This window comes from Chlamydotis macqueenii, chromosome Z (assembly GCF_036417535.1).
Source record: "Chlamydotis macqueenii isolate bChlMac1 chromosome Z, bChlMac1.mat, whole genome shotgun sequence".
Classification (NCBI taxonomy): Eukaryota; Metazoa; Chordata; class Aves; order Otidiformes; family Otididae; genus Chlamydotis; species Chlamydotis macqueenii.
Genome location: NC_141593.1, coordinates 1,954,151 through 1,970,780, shown reverse-complemented (window position 1 = coordinate 1,970,780; position 16,630 = coordinate 1,954,151). Strand labels below are relative to the sequence as shown.

The window sequence follows — 16,630 nt, the reverse complement described above, 5'->3', positions numbered from 1 at the left end:
GAATCTAAGCAACCTAAGCTTACCTATCTGCTATTGCTTATCCAGCTGTTCTGTATCTCTGAAGAGTTTGGAATATGACAGTTAACCCCGTGCAGAGGTCCAGAGTATGCCTCTACAGCTTGACCTGCCTCTACTGCAGCTTCCTCGCAAACTGGCCATGTGCTTGATGCTCCAGCCTCCCTGGCTTCTTACTCCTTGATCAAAGGTGACCAACTACAAGAAAGATGGGGAGAGACTGTTCAGTACAGCCTGTTGCAATAGGATGAGAGGTAATGGTTTTAAAACAGAGGGAGGTAGATTTAGATTAGATATTAGGAAAAAATTTTTTACACTAAGAGTGGTAGAACAGTGGCCCAGGTTGCCCAGAGAGGCGGTGGATGCCCCATCCCTGGAAACATTCCAGGCCAGGCTGGCCGGGGCTGTGAGCAACCGGATCTGGTTGGAGATGTCCCTGCTCCTGGCAGGGGGGTTGGACTGGGTGGGCTTTGAAGGTCCCTTCCCACCCAAACCATTCCATGATTCTAACTGCCCAGACAGCTTCTCCCGAAGACTGAAAAAAAGAATGGATGAACAGCACCCATCCTTTCACCCAAAGATAAACTGTAACCCCCAGCAACCTACATTTAATGATTTTCTCTGCTTGGTGCCACAACCGTTTTCTTGGAATTTTACTTCAAAACAAAAAAGCAAGTAAGCAAGACTTTAAAGCAAAGACAGGTTTAAAAATCAAACAGAATTTGCAGCCTCAGGTACACGTTGCTCAAAAGCTCAATTAATTCATGAGGCACACTAATTCTTTTACGATACCTTACTATGGCTTTAGACAAGCAAAGAGCTGGATGCTCATCAAGAGTGACAGAAGCTCTGTTTCAAATCTCAGCGTTGCAAATTAAAAGAAAATTAGGACTGGCGCATGTATGTCCACTGCCACTTTAGATCCTATTCCAAAAGGAACAGGACAAGCACCTGGCCTGCACTGCATCCATTCTGACTACAGAAGAAAAAAAACAAAGACATCTTTGCAGATCCATCATTTATCTATTTTTCTTCTGCCAAGTAACTAGATTTAATCCTGATTACAGTTAATGAAACAACATCAAAGACTGCTCTCAGCTTTGAAGCCTGGATTCTAGTTTTCATAGCTGTGACAACCTAGTACCAGAAACTTACTTACAAACTGTGCTTTCTCAAGAAAAGAAATAGCAACCATGCTCAGAAAAATTTTTTTACAGAAGAGATAAGGAAAAAAGAGGACCACCATGACTGGAGGTTATTTTTAAATGGCCTTCTTTAATAAAGATTACAAAGATTATTTACTAACCCAGACAAAGTGGTGAGGAAAACACATGTCTCATTAATATTTTCTTAACAGCAATAAAAAAAAAAAGGGAATAAGGAAGACTCGGGTAACTACAGGCCGGTCAGCCTCACCTCTGTGCCTGGCAAGGTCATGGAGCAGATTCTCCCGGAAACCATGCCAAGGCACATGGAGAGCAAGGAGGTGGTTGGTGACAGCCAACATGGCTTCACCAAGGGCAGATCCTGCCTGACCAATTTGGTGGCCTTTTATGACGGGGTGACGGCATTGGTGGACAAGGGACGAGCAACAGATATCACCTACCTGGACTTGTGCAGGGCATTTGACACTGTCCCGCACGACATCCTTCTCTCTAAACTGGAGAGACATGGGTTTGATGGACGGACCACTCGGTGGATAAGGAGTTGGCTGGATGGCCGCACTCAGAGAGTGGTGGTCAATGGCTCAATGTCCATGTGGAGACCGGTCACCAGTGGTGTCCCTCAGGGGTCCGTGCTGGGCCCGGCCCTGTTCAACATCTTTGTCGGCGACATGGACAGTGGGATAGAGTGCACCCTCAGCAAGTTCGCCGACGACACCAAGCTGTGTGGTGCCATCAACACACTGGAAGGGAGGGATGCCATCCAGAGGGACCTGGACAGGCTGGAGAGGTGGGCCCGTGCCAACCTCATGAAATTCAACCAGGCCAAGGGCAAGGTCCTGCACCTGGGTCATGGCAATCCCAGGCATAAATACAGGCTGGGCAGGGAATGGATTGAGAGCAGCCCTGAGGAGAAGGACTTGGGAGTGCTGGTGGACAAGAAGCTCAACATGAGCAGGCAATATGCCCTTGCGGCCCAGAAGGCCAACCGCATCCTGGGCTGCATCAAGAGGAGCGTGGCCAGCAGGTCGAGGGAGGGGATTCTGCCCCTCTGCTCTGCCCTGGTGAGACCCCACCTGGAGTACTGCGTCCAGTTCTGGAGCCCCCAACACAAGAAGGACATGGACCAGTTGGAGAAGGTCCAGAGGAGGGCCACAAAGATGATAAAAGGGCTGGAGCACCTCTCTTATGAAGCCAGGCTGAGAGAGTTGGGGCTGTTCAGCCTGCAGAAGAGGAGGCTCCGGGGAAACCTGAGAGCGGTCTTCAGTACCTCAAGGGGGCCTACAAGAAAGATGGGGAGAGGCTGTTTAGTAGGGCCTGTTGCAATAGGACGAGAGGTAATGGTTTTAAAATAGAGGGGGGTAGATTTAGATTAGAAATTAGGAAAAAATTTTTTACAATGCGAGTTATAGAACACTGGAACAGGTTGCCCAGAAAGCTGGTGGAAGCCCCATCCCTGGAAACGTTCAAGGCCAGAGGCTGGATGAGGCTCTGAGCAACCTGACCTAGTTGGGGATGTCCCTGCTCCTTGCAGGGGGGTTGGACTGGGTGGCCTTTGAAGGTCCCTTCCAACCCAAACCATTCTATGATTCTATACTTTTCAGACCAGCTGCAGTTTACTTCTGAGCAGGTCCTTCTAGAAGCACCTTCTAATACAGCTGCCACATTACTTGCTATATGTTTGATTCTTCTAACAAGAACAGCACTTCACTAACTCTTCAGAACCAGCACTGCAGCTTCAGCATCCCCGAAATTAGGTTATAGTCAAACTTGTTTTGGTAAAAGGAACACTGCTCCCTACTCAAATAAAACACTGCGTGGGTGGAGTATCATGAAATCCTGTATTTCACAATATTTTAACTCAAAACGCAGCTGCAGTAAAATTTCAGTTTGCAATGCTAAAAAAAGCTGTAACCACAACGAACTATGACAAGTTTGAAGGTTAAAACAAAACACTCACAGTTCACTGTGCCAACAATTTAGAGCTGCAGATGATTATCGAACCCCCAAATGTCACATCCTCCCACTTCCAACATGAAAAGTCAAATCGGACATATGAAAAATAAAAAGCTTAGTGAAGTATGGTAGTTGTGAGTTCTAGGTTTTACTGTGTAAATTAGTTTAAAGCCATTATTCCTAAACATTTAAGCTGCTTTGATACGTGTAAGAACTTTTTAAGATACATATACATACTTACATCATGTACCTGTATCAGGCACCTCAGCCAACAGCCCAAGCTCTGCACCACAGAACAATCCAGAGCCCCAAATTCAGACTCTACCTCTCCCTGCTGCTTACACAGGGACTCTGAAGTTAAACTGGAACAACTTCTTAAACGAAATTGGGTTTTTCTTTGGAGGGGGAAGAGTTCTGAAGTGTCAGGCCAGTGCATCCAAGCTGCTAACAGGCAACTCAAAATTAATTTTCAGGCTTGAGTGTTTACATCTATTACCTGATTTCTGATTACTTGGCTTTGTCAGTACTATGAAAATCAAGCTCGGACAGGGCTAGCGACAAGAGAGATGAGAACCCAGGCACACAGAATCCCAGTCCAAACTTAAGGCAGCAGTTACACAAAATTTTTCCAGCATCACCATACAGATAAGCAGCTGGGTAGCCATAAAGTATCTCCAGTTGAGTACTCCCTGGTTGGTTAGTATTTTATCTAACAAAAGTCTCACCGAAAAAAAAAGAATTTGGTTTTGATTTGTACATTGGACATCAGTACTTTGACTGGCAGAAGAGAAATGGGATGAGGTTGCATTCCTATGTACCACAGGCTTTCTGCATAAAGATGCTTGAGCAGGCACTGGTCAGATTTTGAGGAAGAGCAGAACAGCAGTGGGGTAAGCCAGAAAGCATTGGATTAGGAAACAGGAGTAGGTTAAAGTTACTCAAGAATTGCCAAGGGCATTTAAATGAAGTACAGGCAAGCAAACATTTCAAACGCAGATAAGTTCCCTTGTTCCACTAAGCTGTGGGTGAAACAGGGGAGAATATCTTAGTGGTATCAACAGAAGTCAAAAAAGGGACTTCTACACAGACTGAGATGGCCTTGCACACAGGCAGCACCACAGGTCCACAGATAATGGCCTGCAGTGTCCTTGTACACCGCTTGGAAGCATGCACAAAAAGAGGGTACAGTCAAGGCTATGACAGCATTCAAGGTGAAGCAAGTAGTATCGCCGTAATTGAACACGCATACAGAAATCCACAGCAAGGAGATCACAGAATCAGGGCACCCAACCGACTCAAGCTGCAACCCGCTCATAAACGCAACGGAGCCTTTCAACCAGGCAAAGCGCTCTTATCCAACTGCCCCACAGGTGAAGTCAACATCTGAGCTAGTGGGATGTAGTTCGATTGCGGAAGAGGAAAGCAATTACTTTAATAAACTCAGTCTCGAATAGAAGTCTGTATCACGAAACACAGATCCAGAACCTCCATGACAGCTGCATGAGAAGTGATTTTCACTATAATATCTAAACTGTACTGTTCCAGTCACAAGATGCAGGACACTCGTGCCTTTTATTTGAGTGGGCTAGAATGATTCCTAACCTTCAATAGAAGACACAAACAGCAATTAGTAAAAACAACAACCACCATCATGAGAATTGAAACTTTTATTAGTGTATTCACATATTAGGCAAATGCAACACGCATGAAGCTTATTTCTTAGGTTCACAAGTTCTACCAATACATTAGTCTACTGGTAAAACTAGCACAAACTGATAACTGCTTTGCCAATTTTTTTAAAAGGTGTCCGGCCCACTCTTTCAAGGCTTGATTTTTGGTATTGCTTCTATGCCCTAGTCATTATGGCATAAAAATATCCATCACTACCATCAATTCAGTCAACTGATTAAAAGCTGTTAACACTGGCCACGTTTTTGTTCTCAAAGCTAAGTTATCACTAGCTGTACTTACGAAGTACAGTGCTAGTGTAATGAATGAAACAATGGGAAAAAACAGACAAAGGCAATCCTGCTACTGCCACAATAACAGAAGAATGACAGACAGCTAGATCACAAGATTGTTAGTAAGATGTATATTTTTTCAAGTCAGAATAACCCTTCTATACAGTTTCCCAACCCTTCCCCAACCCAGACTTATTTGTAGAATATATTTCAGAATATTTTTAATATGGTGCAGCTGTAGTGTCCAAGGGTTCACAATAACATGCACTGTCACGAAGAACCTAGAAGTCCTCCTTCGCTGGTCATACCTCAGCAACCACTATCCTAGAGGTTTTGCAGAAGCAACTACTTTTAATAACAAGGCCCATTATGACATAATGAATGCGTATGATCTGGTATGTAAGTAAGCTAAACAAAGCCACTCAGGTCAGAAATTTAAATTCTGTTACTGAAATACATTAAGAAGCTGCATCTATTTAAAAACTATACGAAAGAGTCTAGTTTACCCCGGGATAGGATTTTTCAAGGTATTTGGCTCCAAAAACTAAAAAACATTATTTTTAGTGACATCTGTTTAATGAAAAAAATACAAATGTAAAGGGTAAGCCAATAACCTTGTCTACTCAATCCAGTATCCAATGCTACGGTAAATTCTCATTCCATGAGAAAAAGCACTGATTTCAATGATTCAAGGTACAAAAAAGTCCTAAATTACGTCAGTGCCAGCAATATTGCGGGGAACATATGCATCAACTCAGATCGGTAGGGAAAAGTAGACTCGTAGTGTGATGGATACTTGGAATTTATAATATGAATTCATTTAGGCCCCATTAAGCATATAAGGTGCCTTAAGACTTCACAGATGAATCTCAAGACATTTCTTTCCCTTCCAATGGAGGGATTTTCTTTTTCTTTAAGAAGGCAGCAAAAGTTAAGCTTTTCTACAAGGAAAGTCTGCTTTTTATGTTTAGGACAACTTGAAAACCTGCTTATATAAAAAAATATAAAAGAATAAAGGAGTAGAGTCTTGAAATTTTATGAGATATTTGCCCCAATCAAAAAACAAACGACTATTGATGGGAACTAAAATGTAGAACAGCACAATACTGTGATTTTTGAGATCATGATACGTTTACCTGTACATATACTTAGCTATTCATGTTATTGATAAACCATTAGGACACTCAATTATATATCCAATAAAAACACCATTAAGAGTCTTTAGAACTGTCCCTTCTTCCTTCTGAAGAAGGCACTTCTATACACTAAATTTTCATCTAGTATCAGAGTATAGGAAACAGAATCCACAAGGTGCTTTAATTGATGAGACCTCAAGTGCTGTTTTTCTTTTTTTTTTTTAAACTTTTGGATAGTAAACAGTTCATGGGGGGACCACACACAAATACTACGACAGATGAGCTGTTCTATTAAGTCTGTTGATTGGACTCAATATTTAGCCCACTGGTAACGGAGGAAGGAGTTTTACGACATGCTGGAGCAGCGTACTGAAGGGGAGCCCATCTGAGTCAATACTTTGTCCAACCATTGTAGAGGTCCATTCAGATGAAGCTCAATCCAGCAAGGAGTGCTTGTTACTGTTTGCCGCCTAGAAAATAAAGAATAGTAAAGTCAGAAAGCAGCTTTGGCTGGCAAAGTTCTCCATCCTACAATTAAATTTGTTTCCATCTGTATCTACTACAAAGAAAGATAAAAATCTGCAACAATTACCATAACTGTTACTAAGCTTTTTTCAGATAGTCTTTGAAGAAAAAAACACCACCCAACAAAAACCACCAAACAGCCCACATCTATCAGGCACATCAATAATTACATGCTTGTCCGTGATACATCAACAATATTCTGCAGAGTAGAATAAGATAAGAACTGCAGCTTCTCCTTCAAGTGCCACACCAAGAGACTTCTGCTAAAAATAAATTTAAAACTGAAGATTGCCCAATCAACGTGGTGTTCACATCACAGATAGCTACGTGCAGTTGTATCGCAACCTTCAAAGAGCCCGCACGCTAACAGGGTTTGAATTTTGTAGACAACTACTGAGAAAATACAGAACAGAAACACTTGGTTCTGCACTGTCAGTGCGGCCAAACAGCACAATACTATGCTAAGGTCTGGCTCTCTGGAGCAATTGGCAAGATAAATGTATAAGGAAACTGCTAGATGTTGTCAGAAATACCGTACCAAAACAGTGTGTATGCTGTGCTAACTGATGCTATCTCAAAGGAACACCAATCTTCACCTCTGATTTCCTGTAATCTTACACTTCTACATGTGTTTTTGTACTGTAACATCCTCACACAAACAACTTCAGTAAAAATTGTGCTTCCTGTCTTCTATATAAACTTGCCTACAATTTTGCACAACAAAAGCCCTTAATTAAACACTATACAGAAAGAGTTAAAGCTGAAAGGTTGGCCAACATAAAAGCTTCATTCACTCTCCCATATGTCCTTGTTTCACAGACCTGTTATTCAAAAATCTTCTTTTTCAACTCCAAAATAAAGAAATCAGTATTGGACATACTCTGCCTGAGAAATCCTAATATTTCACTGTACCCACTCCAGGCATGGGAGTTTTCCCAAACTAGACTGGCAAGACTGCTGTTGCTAAGCCAGTTTTTCCTAGTAATTCCAGCTATTCCAAAGTCAAAGCAAGAAGGCATTAAGATTCAAAGGCAGCAGATTAGTCAGATACAAACCCGGCCCCTTCATTTTTACTGTCAGCACCACAACCCTTCGCTTTAAGGAAATCTGTTTACATAAACAGAGGAACTGAAAAGGCAGAAAGATTAAGATGGATTTCAGAAGTTGTCTGTGGTTTCACATTTTCTAGGAGAAAAAAGCAGCTGAGGTCCATGTTCTCTCAGCACTCTTAAACATTGTTATTTTAGCCCCAAATGCCTGTGCCAAAACAAAGCGATCCAATAAAAGAACAATCTAAACCACAGGAAACATAATTCCATTTAGTCTCGAATCCTCTCCCAAAGAAGGAAGTTCATTATTCCACCACTGTCAACTCCCCACCAATGTGCTACACAACACACTTCCTCAAAATTTTATAACTTGTTCTGCTTAACAGCCCTGGCTTTGCTCTACACTGGCAAAGCTGACAAAATATAACAATCACTTAGCAGCTGTCTCAAAGCTAGAACTCAGTCTCTTCTACCCAGGGATTTCCAGTCCACACACCACTAAGTCTCTCTGCTGTAATTACCTCTACTTAACTTTCTTCAGAAGATGATTCTAGATCTGGATAGTTCCTGTGCTAACGTGAGCATTTGACTGCTGATCTGAACTCCTCCCACCATCCTCAATTCAAGCCAATTCGAGCAAAAAGCTATCAGCTATTTTGCCTACCAAGCTTACAAGCCTACCGTCTTACCATATCTACACCTTAATTTTAGGCTTATGGCATATGTACATAAAGTAATGTTTTGGCTTTGCCAAAGCCCGTCCTATGATAAGTGTTTTTGACACAACAATGAAGCACAGAAGTTTTAACAGGAAAGATGGATTTCACAGTGCTTCCTGGTCTATTTTGACGATTCAGACTGCATTCACTTAAATTCAAGGTTATGTTTGCAGGAGCAACCTCTTCTTGCTTTAACCACAACTGCAGAACAGCTTACAAGTTTTGTGCATCAATAATTTATTAGCATCATCTTAAGCAGAGATGTAAAGAAAGTAGTTCAGCGTTATGTCAGTAATCAGTTTCTGTGCTGAGCTGGCAGTGTTTCCACTGGAGCTTTTTCCACCCTGTGATCTCTGAAGGGGTTATAGACTACTACCAGCCAACCTTCTCCCTCCTTAGAAATAACTTTACCAAAAGCCTCCCCACTGTTTTAACCCAGAATTGACACTCCACTCACTTCAAGTTGTCTCCGTGCAATTTGACTGATTAAGCCTTTCTTCTGTTCTGATTTGAATGTTGTATTTAGTTATGCATAAGGGTATACATACTACTTTTGAGCCAAATCCAAGAGTTCTTTAATCTTGAGCCAGATTCCTTCTTGTGTACCTCTTGCTAACAAAGAGGTACCAATTTATTCCATTACTCAAATTTCTCATTTGATCTAATTACGTTTTTACAAAATTGGTTTCACTTAGCTAAGGAGCCTCCTCCACATACTGACACTGCTATTTACATATATCTCTATTTCAAGAGCAGATAAAAGAATCAAAACCCCAGGATTCACAGTGGAACTTACACATCATTATTCAACTTCAGAAATGAAATGGGTTTAAAAAAATAATTACATATTGCAATAGGGTATTGATATGTCAGACTTCATTCTTTCAGTGGACAATTTCTAGAGAGGTTTAAGGGATTTGTTTATAACCACATCTCTAGCCCTCCAAAATAATGAAATCTTTAATACTGCCTAGTTAGAAGTTAATGCCTTTTCTTCCCAAATTCTCATACTACATTAGAAACAGGCACTGTCTTTAACTATAGCTTTTAATTTGAGCTAACAGAGAATACAACTGGAATCTGTTCAAAAGCAGATAAAAGACTATTTATTCCACTCAAAAACCTGTTTTTAGCAGTTTTACTACATAAACAGTCATCTTACTCCCACAAAGCTTTTTCCACTGCAAGTTCCAAAATATCTGCCATCCCTTAAATGTGTGTTCTCCAGCCATTTCACTCCGCAGAATGCACTCCAAGTGACTCCAATTCTTTCCATCAAGTACTATCAACCACATTGCACAGCACGACCTAACAAACTTTTCATACTCCATATAGAACAGGACAGACCAACATGCAAAAGTAAAGCTTTTTTTCTTACCTGTATTCAGCCCCCCATCCTTTAACAAAACTCATTCGAATGGTACACATTCTAGTAAGTTGATAAACTGCTTCAAAACCCTGATTCACAGATTGAGCCAGAAGAGCAGCAAATTCTTGGTTATTAAAGATTTTTAGATTGCATCCTAGAAAGAAAAAAGTCAAAAGGGTACAATCAATGAATACTTTTGTTTGCTACACAGAAGCCCAAAACTATGACGAAACTATCAAAAGGAAAGCAAATGTCATTCAGTGAATACCTACCTGGTGGAATTTTGCACACAGTAGCAGGATGCCAGCCATATCTTTGATTACAGTTGGGGCTCTGAACAAAAATCGCGCTATCGCTTAGGCACTCAGCAAAAACTTCTCCACCAATGTAATAGAGACGTACTCCCCTCCCTGCAGCAAAATTCAAAGGAACTCAAGTTACAATATGACCCAAAGCAGATTAACAAACAAGGGAGTATTTTGTTTCAGAGAAGGCCAAGGTTTTTCTTTATAACAGAAACAGAAATCAATTATCTACAGGACCACACTGCAGGGCTGACAGTTGTAGCAGGAGCAGAACACAATTAACTCGCATTTTTCTCCCACAAACACAAAATATTTGAAGGAGAGGCAGAATAATTTTTCGTCAAGGGTGAGACAGAATTTTCTAGCCATATAGTGGCTTGTAACCAAATCCATATTAGGAAGCAGTGCTCATTACCAAATAATTTTTTTTCACTTAAAGAAATACCAAAACTCAAATAAAATTACTAGATTCAACAGAATTAAAGCTTGTGCCAATATTATGTTGTACGTGAAGTAGCACAGGCCACTGGCAAAAAAGAAGAACACAAGCTACCACATCAACACTCTCTGCTTACATGCGCCCACACTATTTCACAACCCACTGCATACCCCTTCTCTACACTACTTTCACAAAAACAACAGGACTTCACTTAGCCTTATTACGAAAAAATGCCCGTAAGAAATGCTATTGTTCACTTTCAAACTGTGATCTTGTTCTGTGACCATTTTGATCAGTCAGCACAGGCACAGCCTGGTTTCTGCACATCTAACATTCTATCAGAAAAGCATCTGGATTCACCATTGAGAGAGTCAGAAAGTTCTACTAAAGGGGTTGGACTTTTTTTTACTAAAAACAAAAAAAAAAAATCTTGAATGTTTTTCCAGAGGAAAAGTAGTTTAATGAACCAAGATGTTGCATTGTGGAAAACAGATTCTTTAGTAACCATTACAAAGAAAATCTTGATCATGTCAAAACAGTGTGTTACCTCAGCAGAAGCTTTTCCCATTTCAGAAAACAACTCCAGTTGTACTACCAATGCCTTGCAGTAAACTAAGAGTATGTTAATATTTTGTAATTAAAGCTTAAATTTCAATTATAAGCAACTCTGAATATAAATGCTACCCAGGGCAAAAGAGCCCAAAGAGCCCAAAAGCCAAAACCCTGCTTGCTGCATCGTCTTTTTCCAGAAGGCAGAGAACAGCAACCTCACACAGTTGTGTGGCTTTCTCCTGCATCGCTCTCAGCCTGACAGCTGTGTGACTGCTGCTGCCACTGACTTAGTGACTACTGACTGAGGAAAGGCAGCTCCTTTCAGCTCCAGCCACCACTACATCTCTTCCCAGTTGCACCTGGCTGTGCTAGCAGAGGCTGCTACATTTCTCCCTGATTTCAGAAGCAGTGACCTCTGTGTCTTTCTACTTCTGTCCTGAGAGAGACAGACCAAGCTATCCTTGGCGAGCCTTGAGAAAGAAGTTCAATAGTTGGCTGCACAAGGGTGAAAGGATCCCAACACACAGATCTGCCCATCCTACCTGGATCATTCCAGATTAATTTCATTTTAGCCATTCAATTAATAGTCAAAAGATCAAGAGATTTTTACCTATGTGTCTCCTTGTCATTTCCACTGTAGCATTTCTGTTTACATTGGAAAGCAGACCTAGACAAAATCGTTCTGAATTTGATGGGTCTGTAAAGCCATCTACGGTCAGGGAAGGCTGTGATGCATGGAAGGTTTCTCCCACTCTTTGATTCAATTCATAATATGCTATCGAACACCAAAACGCAGGCTCCGAGTAAGTAACTGGCTGCAAGTCTAAAAAAAAAATTTAAAAAACCCAAGCTTAACACAGAATTTGAGGCTGAAAAGAAATATATCTGCCCTGGTATTCATATCTTCCAGAAAAAACAGCAGTAGTCTCCTCAAACTACTCAAATTGTATTCTGTTTGCTGTCATTTTTATTTATCCTATTAAACAGAATGGAATTCAATATTCCATACAAGGGAAGGAGGAGAGGAAGACAGAGTGATCTAATCTGACCATCGCTCTTGTAGTTCAGTATTTGCGTTTTGCTCAGTAAAATGATTATGCTAATGCTGCTTTGAGTGCCAGACGTTGAGACATTTCTGTTGCTCTTCTACAACTTGCAAACATTTTGGCAATGTTAAAGAAAAGATTAAACTATCAAGCACTGAACCACACAAAGGAAAAAATATTAATATGAGCAGATGTTCCCTTATATTACACTATCTTATACTGTCTCTTTACCTAAAGGCAGCTTTAAGCTCCTTTTATTCTCCTCTACTAGAGCTCAGTATCTTCCCTGTGCATCTTCAGCTTTTCCTGTGTGGCTTCCCCTTTTTTACCTGCCCTAATTACTTACTCAGCGTTCTGAACAGCATTTTCCTGTCACATCCTGTCACCATTCCTTAAACAAGCCCAAGGGAATCTGATCTTCCTGAGGCCTTTATACAGACACACAGCAGTGGCATTTGATCAAAGCGGGAGGGCAACTAATGTGGGAGTAAGAACTGTGTTGTGGTCACTGGTGAAACAGTACATGAGCAGAGCAGCAGAACAGATACACAAGGGAGATAGCAAGTCTGGGCAGCACGACCGATAGGCTGATGTCCTTTATACTATTTATTTTATAAATGCTACTCCTACACACATAACCATGTTATTCCTTCTCTTTGCTAGAAGCTCACTTACAGAAATAGTTGTTAACAAGTTATTAACCCAGCCCTATTATGTTTATCATCTTACTTCTTTAAACTGTATTTTCATTTTAATGTAATTATATACAACAAGAAGAGTCATTATGCACAGAAAAACAATTAAAAGTACTTCCAGCTTACCCAAGCTATGATTAACTGGGGAGAGAGTACTAGGAGACAGCTCTGCTGGAGATCCTGTTGAAGCAATACAGATTGTTTCAGAGCAAATGATTTTCATTATTTCAGATGGGTAGGTTCAACCATTATCTAGATACAGTTTTACATTAAAATTCTTTGGAAGAAGCAGCCTCAGAAATCTTACAACCAGTTTTCCAGCATGTCACATGCTTATTCTGTATTAAGATTAAATTTAATTTTCCAAACTCCTGGGAAACCTACTCCTCCTTGTCATCTTAAATGTTGTACTCAGAGCTCTCACTTCATGCACACTCTGAACATAACTTCATTTTGCACTTCTTCAGTGAGAAGGTAGTGACTTCTTCCCAAATTCAGTGAAAAAAGTTAAGAAAAAGTGGATGAGACAATCAAGATATTACCTCTCTATTCTCAAAGGAGAGGGTTTATGTCTAAAAAGAACAAGCTGGATTTCCTCATTTGAGGAAATTCTTCCCTCCTGGAAGGAGGAAGGAAAGAAAACTCAGAACACGAACTCTCCAACGCAACTTGTGCGCTAGTAGGCAAAATAGAAAGAGGCTTTGCACTGAAACATTCCCAGTGATGCTGACGTCAGGCTTTTTTAATTAAGGTACCTATTGTCACACAGTGGGAAAATATTGCAGTTCTTACAGAAACTAGTGCAGTTGATTCTAATTAACTGGAAAAGGTTGCTAACATTAGCTAACCAAACATACACTCAAGCCTGCCAGCACATAGCAGGAGGTTCTTATCCAGCACATTAACTGTGCTTTGTCCAAGTCTAAGACCAACCAAATTATGTAGAAACCCTTTCACACAGGCACAAATGCTCAATGTTTCTACTACTCTTTCAATAAAGCCTTCCATACAAAAATTAGAGATACGGCAGAAGTGATAAGGCTGTCAGAGTTAAGAGACAGCTTCTCAAAACACAGCGTTTCTGTAACTCCTTTAGGCCAACAGACATTTTGCTTCAATGAACCTGTTTCCAGAAGGTAAAGTCAGGAGTAGGTTGAAACCAGTCAGCTATTAAAATCTATTGAATCTGATGAAGACTTAATTAGACCTGTATGCTTCTGTTACGAAACAAATGAGATGTGCTTGATACGGCACAGAATGTTTTAAAAGCATTCTGCTAGCAAAAGATTATTTTGTTCACAAAAGACTGAAAGTAGTATTTTAATCAGAAAACACCAGGTTGTACAGAGAGCTACCGTCACCATCATTCAGGCTGAATTCATGCCACTATGCAGAGGGATCACAGCTAGTAATCCTAAATCTTCAAAGTAGTGAAAAAATAAATTTTACCTGTATCCATGCTTTGGTTCAACTGCTGGTCACTTGTTTCTCCATCTTCACTGATATATCCCGGAGGTGGTGTTTCTGTAAAAAAAAAAAATCCACCTATTGGTTTAATGACCAGTGAAATTTGTAAGTTCGGGTTTCTGTCCTCAAGTCTTCATGAGCTCTATACAATACCAGAACACTGAATTAGAATTTCATTTTGCTGTCCCTTTTTCATTCCAGTAAGACTTCAAAGCCACTACCTGCCTTATTGTCTATGGAAAATGTATCATCTCTTGTATGCCAGTCAATTGCTCAAATATGTTATATAATTAATAAATAATCCTTGTTTGTTCCATTTAAGACAAGATACTTCCACTACAATGAGTAACAATTTTGCAATTGTGAACAACAGTTTTCATATTTAGCAGAACTGCAAACAGAAAAAACCATCTGGTGACTTCTAGGAAAACAAAAAAGTGAGCTGTCTTTACATAGTATAACCATCAGATCAGAGCTCTCCCACACCTTACAGAAGTTGCTAGATTTAAAGGTTATTTTTCAGTTCAGTCCCCAAATCCATTTTTCTTCAATATCCAACAGCTGATTTCACTCATTAACAACTGTATTATTTAACTAGTTACACTGCACAAGCTCTATTATCATCATTATTACTTCAAACTCTACTAACACAATCACCTATTTTTTTAACTAGCTTTCTTTAAAGATGGAGTTTCACAGACCAAAGTAAACTCAGCAACAAGTATGAAGCATTCTGATACCATGTCTAACTCCACAGAAATATCTTCAAAACCCAGAAGAGTATGGTGGTTCCTCTTCTCCATTTAAAGTGTTCTTTGTAATCCAGATAATGAGTTAACCAACTGCCTTTCAGGAAATTATTGCCTTTGAACTGGGCAAATGTCTTTTCCGATGTATGGAAGGCAAAACCTGCATTTCTTTAGTGAAAGTGTTTGAAGCTAACTATTTCTACAATTGTCTTAGAATTGTTTGAGGCATCCGAGGGATTAAACACATTTAATTACATTATTACCAAACAGCAGAAATTTAAAAATAAAATTTTGCTTAAGAATTAAAATCAAGTTAAATCAAGAATAATGTCTGAGATTTGCAGCAATATAGTAAGACTAGAAGAAAACCAGGGAGAGGAAAAAAGATTGAAGTCCATTGATTAAATAATAATGAAACAGAAGAATTTTATCTTTGGTTATTCTGTAAAACTAGTGCGCTAAATATAAATGTGACAAAATTCAAGTGAGAATTTAAAAGGAAGATTATGGGAAATCTTTACTAGCCAGAAGTATGACGACAAAAAAATCATGCCTGTTTATTTTTATAGAATTCATTGTGATAAAGCGGACTCCACCCATCTCCAAATCATTCATTATAGTTAAGCCCACAGCCATGGTAAAAGTAAAAGGTCAATAACCATTTCCAATCCAATCCACACCTCCTGTTTCCAGTTGCTAATCTAGGCTCTTTGGCACAAATTATTTTCCATATCTAGTCTGTCTGAACAGAGATTTCCTCCACCTAGTACTATTCATACAGCTTTAGGGTCAGAGGTTGAGCACCACCACAGCTGGAAATAAATGCTCAGGTGCAGCATTAAAAATTCAGAGTTTGAATGTTGCCAGAAGTCTAGACGACACAGGTCAGCACATCCATAACCTGAAAGGGAAGATACAGCCCCAAAGTCCCAGCCTGCACCTTCACGATCGCTCTCTTCCCAGACGTAGGCAAAACCAACTTCTCTGTACACCAAGTACTGAAACAGTATTGTGGGGCAAAAGCACAGTTGTTAGTTTGGTCTACCGCTCAAGAAAACTGTTCTCTGAAGCAGGCGGTCAAGACATACAAGACTTACCAGAACCTAGAAAGTATTCAAGATTAAGTTAGCAAGGTCAAATAAAATAAGATGCCATGATATGAATGCAACAGGAGGGTGTCAGTGACAAAGAGAAGGTCAGGCGTGGTTAGCTGCATAAACATTTGAAGATCATGTGAACACCCGCAATCACCTTGAACAGACTTCCTGCAAATAACTACCTAGTTGCTTTAGCTCATTTCCATAGCAGTGGACTTTCAAATGGTGGCTTTCCAGTAAGTTGTTTGCAAATGCTATCAGAAGTCCTCAGACTGAGTTAAGAAAGCAACACCAGCTTCTAGCACCTTAAATTGTTCTTTGAAGAACTTCTGTCCCTAAGCACTAATTAAACAAATGAGATTAAATTAACTGCAATTTTTTTGGTGC

The 16,630-nt window shown here is 40.1% G+C and overlaps 1 protein-coding gene across 3 annotated transcripts in view; it reads right to left on the bottom strand.

Moving 5' to 3' along the window:
- Positions 1 to 4,786: 4,786 nt before the first annotated feature.
- Positions 4,787 to 16,630, bottom strand: part of SMAD2 (SMAD family member 2) — a 44,799-nt gene continuing 32,955 nt past the window's right edge. For 2 of the 3 annotated variants that reach the window (XM_010123008.2, XM_010123009.2), the window contains 6 exons: positions 14,380 to 14,454; positions 13,057 to 13,110; positions 11,800 to 12,012; positions 10,166 to 10,303; positions 9,903 to 10,047; positions 4,787 to 6,701 (listed from right to left, as the gene is read on the bottom strand). In XM_010123008.2, coding sequence (XP_010121310.1) covers positions 6,578 to 6,701; positions 9,903 to 10,047; positions 10,166 to 10,303; positions 11,800 to 12,012; positions 13,057 to 13,110; positions 14,380 to 14,454 — 749 coding nt within the window. In that variant the 3' untranslated portion in view covers positions 4,787 to 6,577. The remainder of the gene's footprint in view (positions 6,702 to 9,902; positions 10,048 to 10,165; positions 10,304 to 11,799; positions 12,013 to 13,056; positions 13,111 to 14,379; positions 14,455 to 16,630) is intronic. The other variant, XM_086771464.1, reaches the window with a different exon arrangement.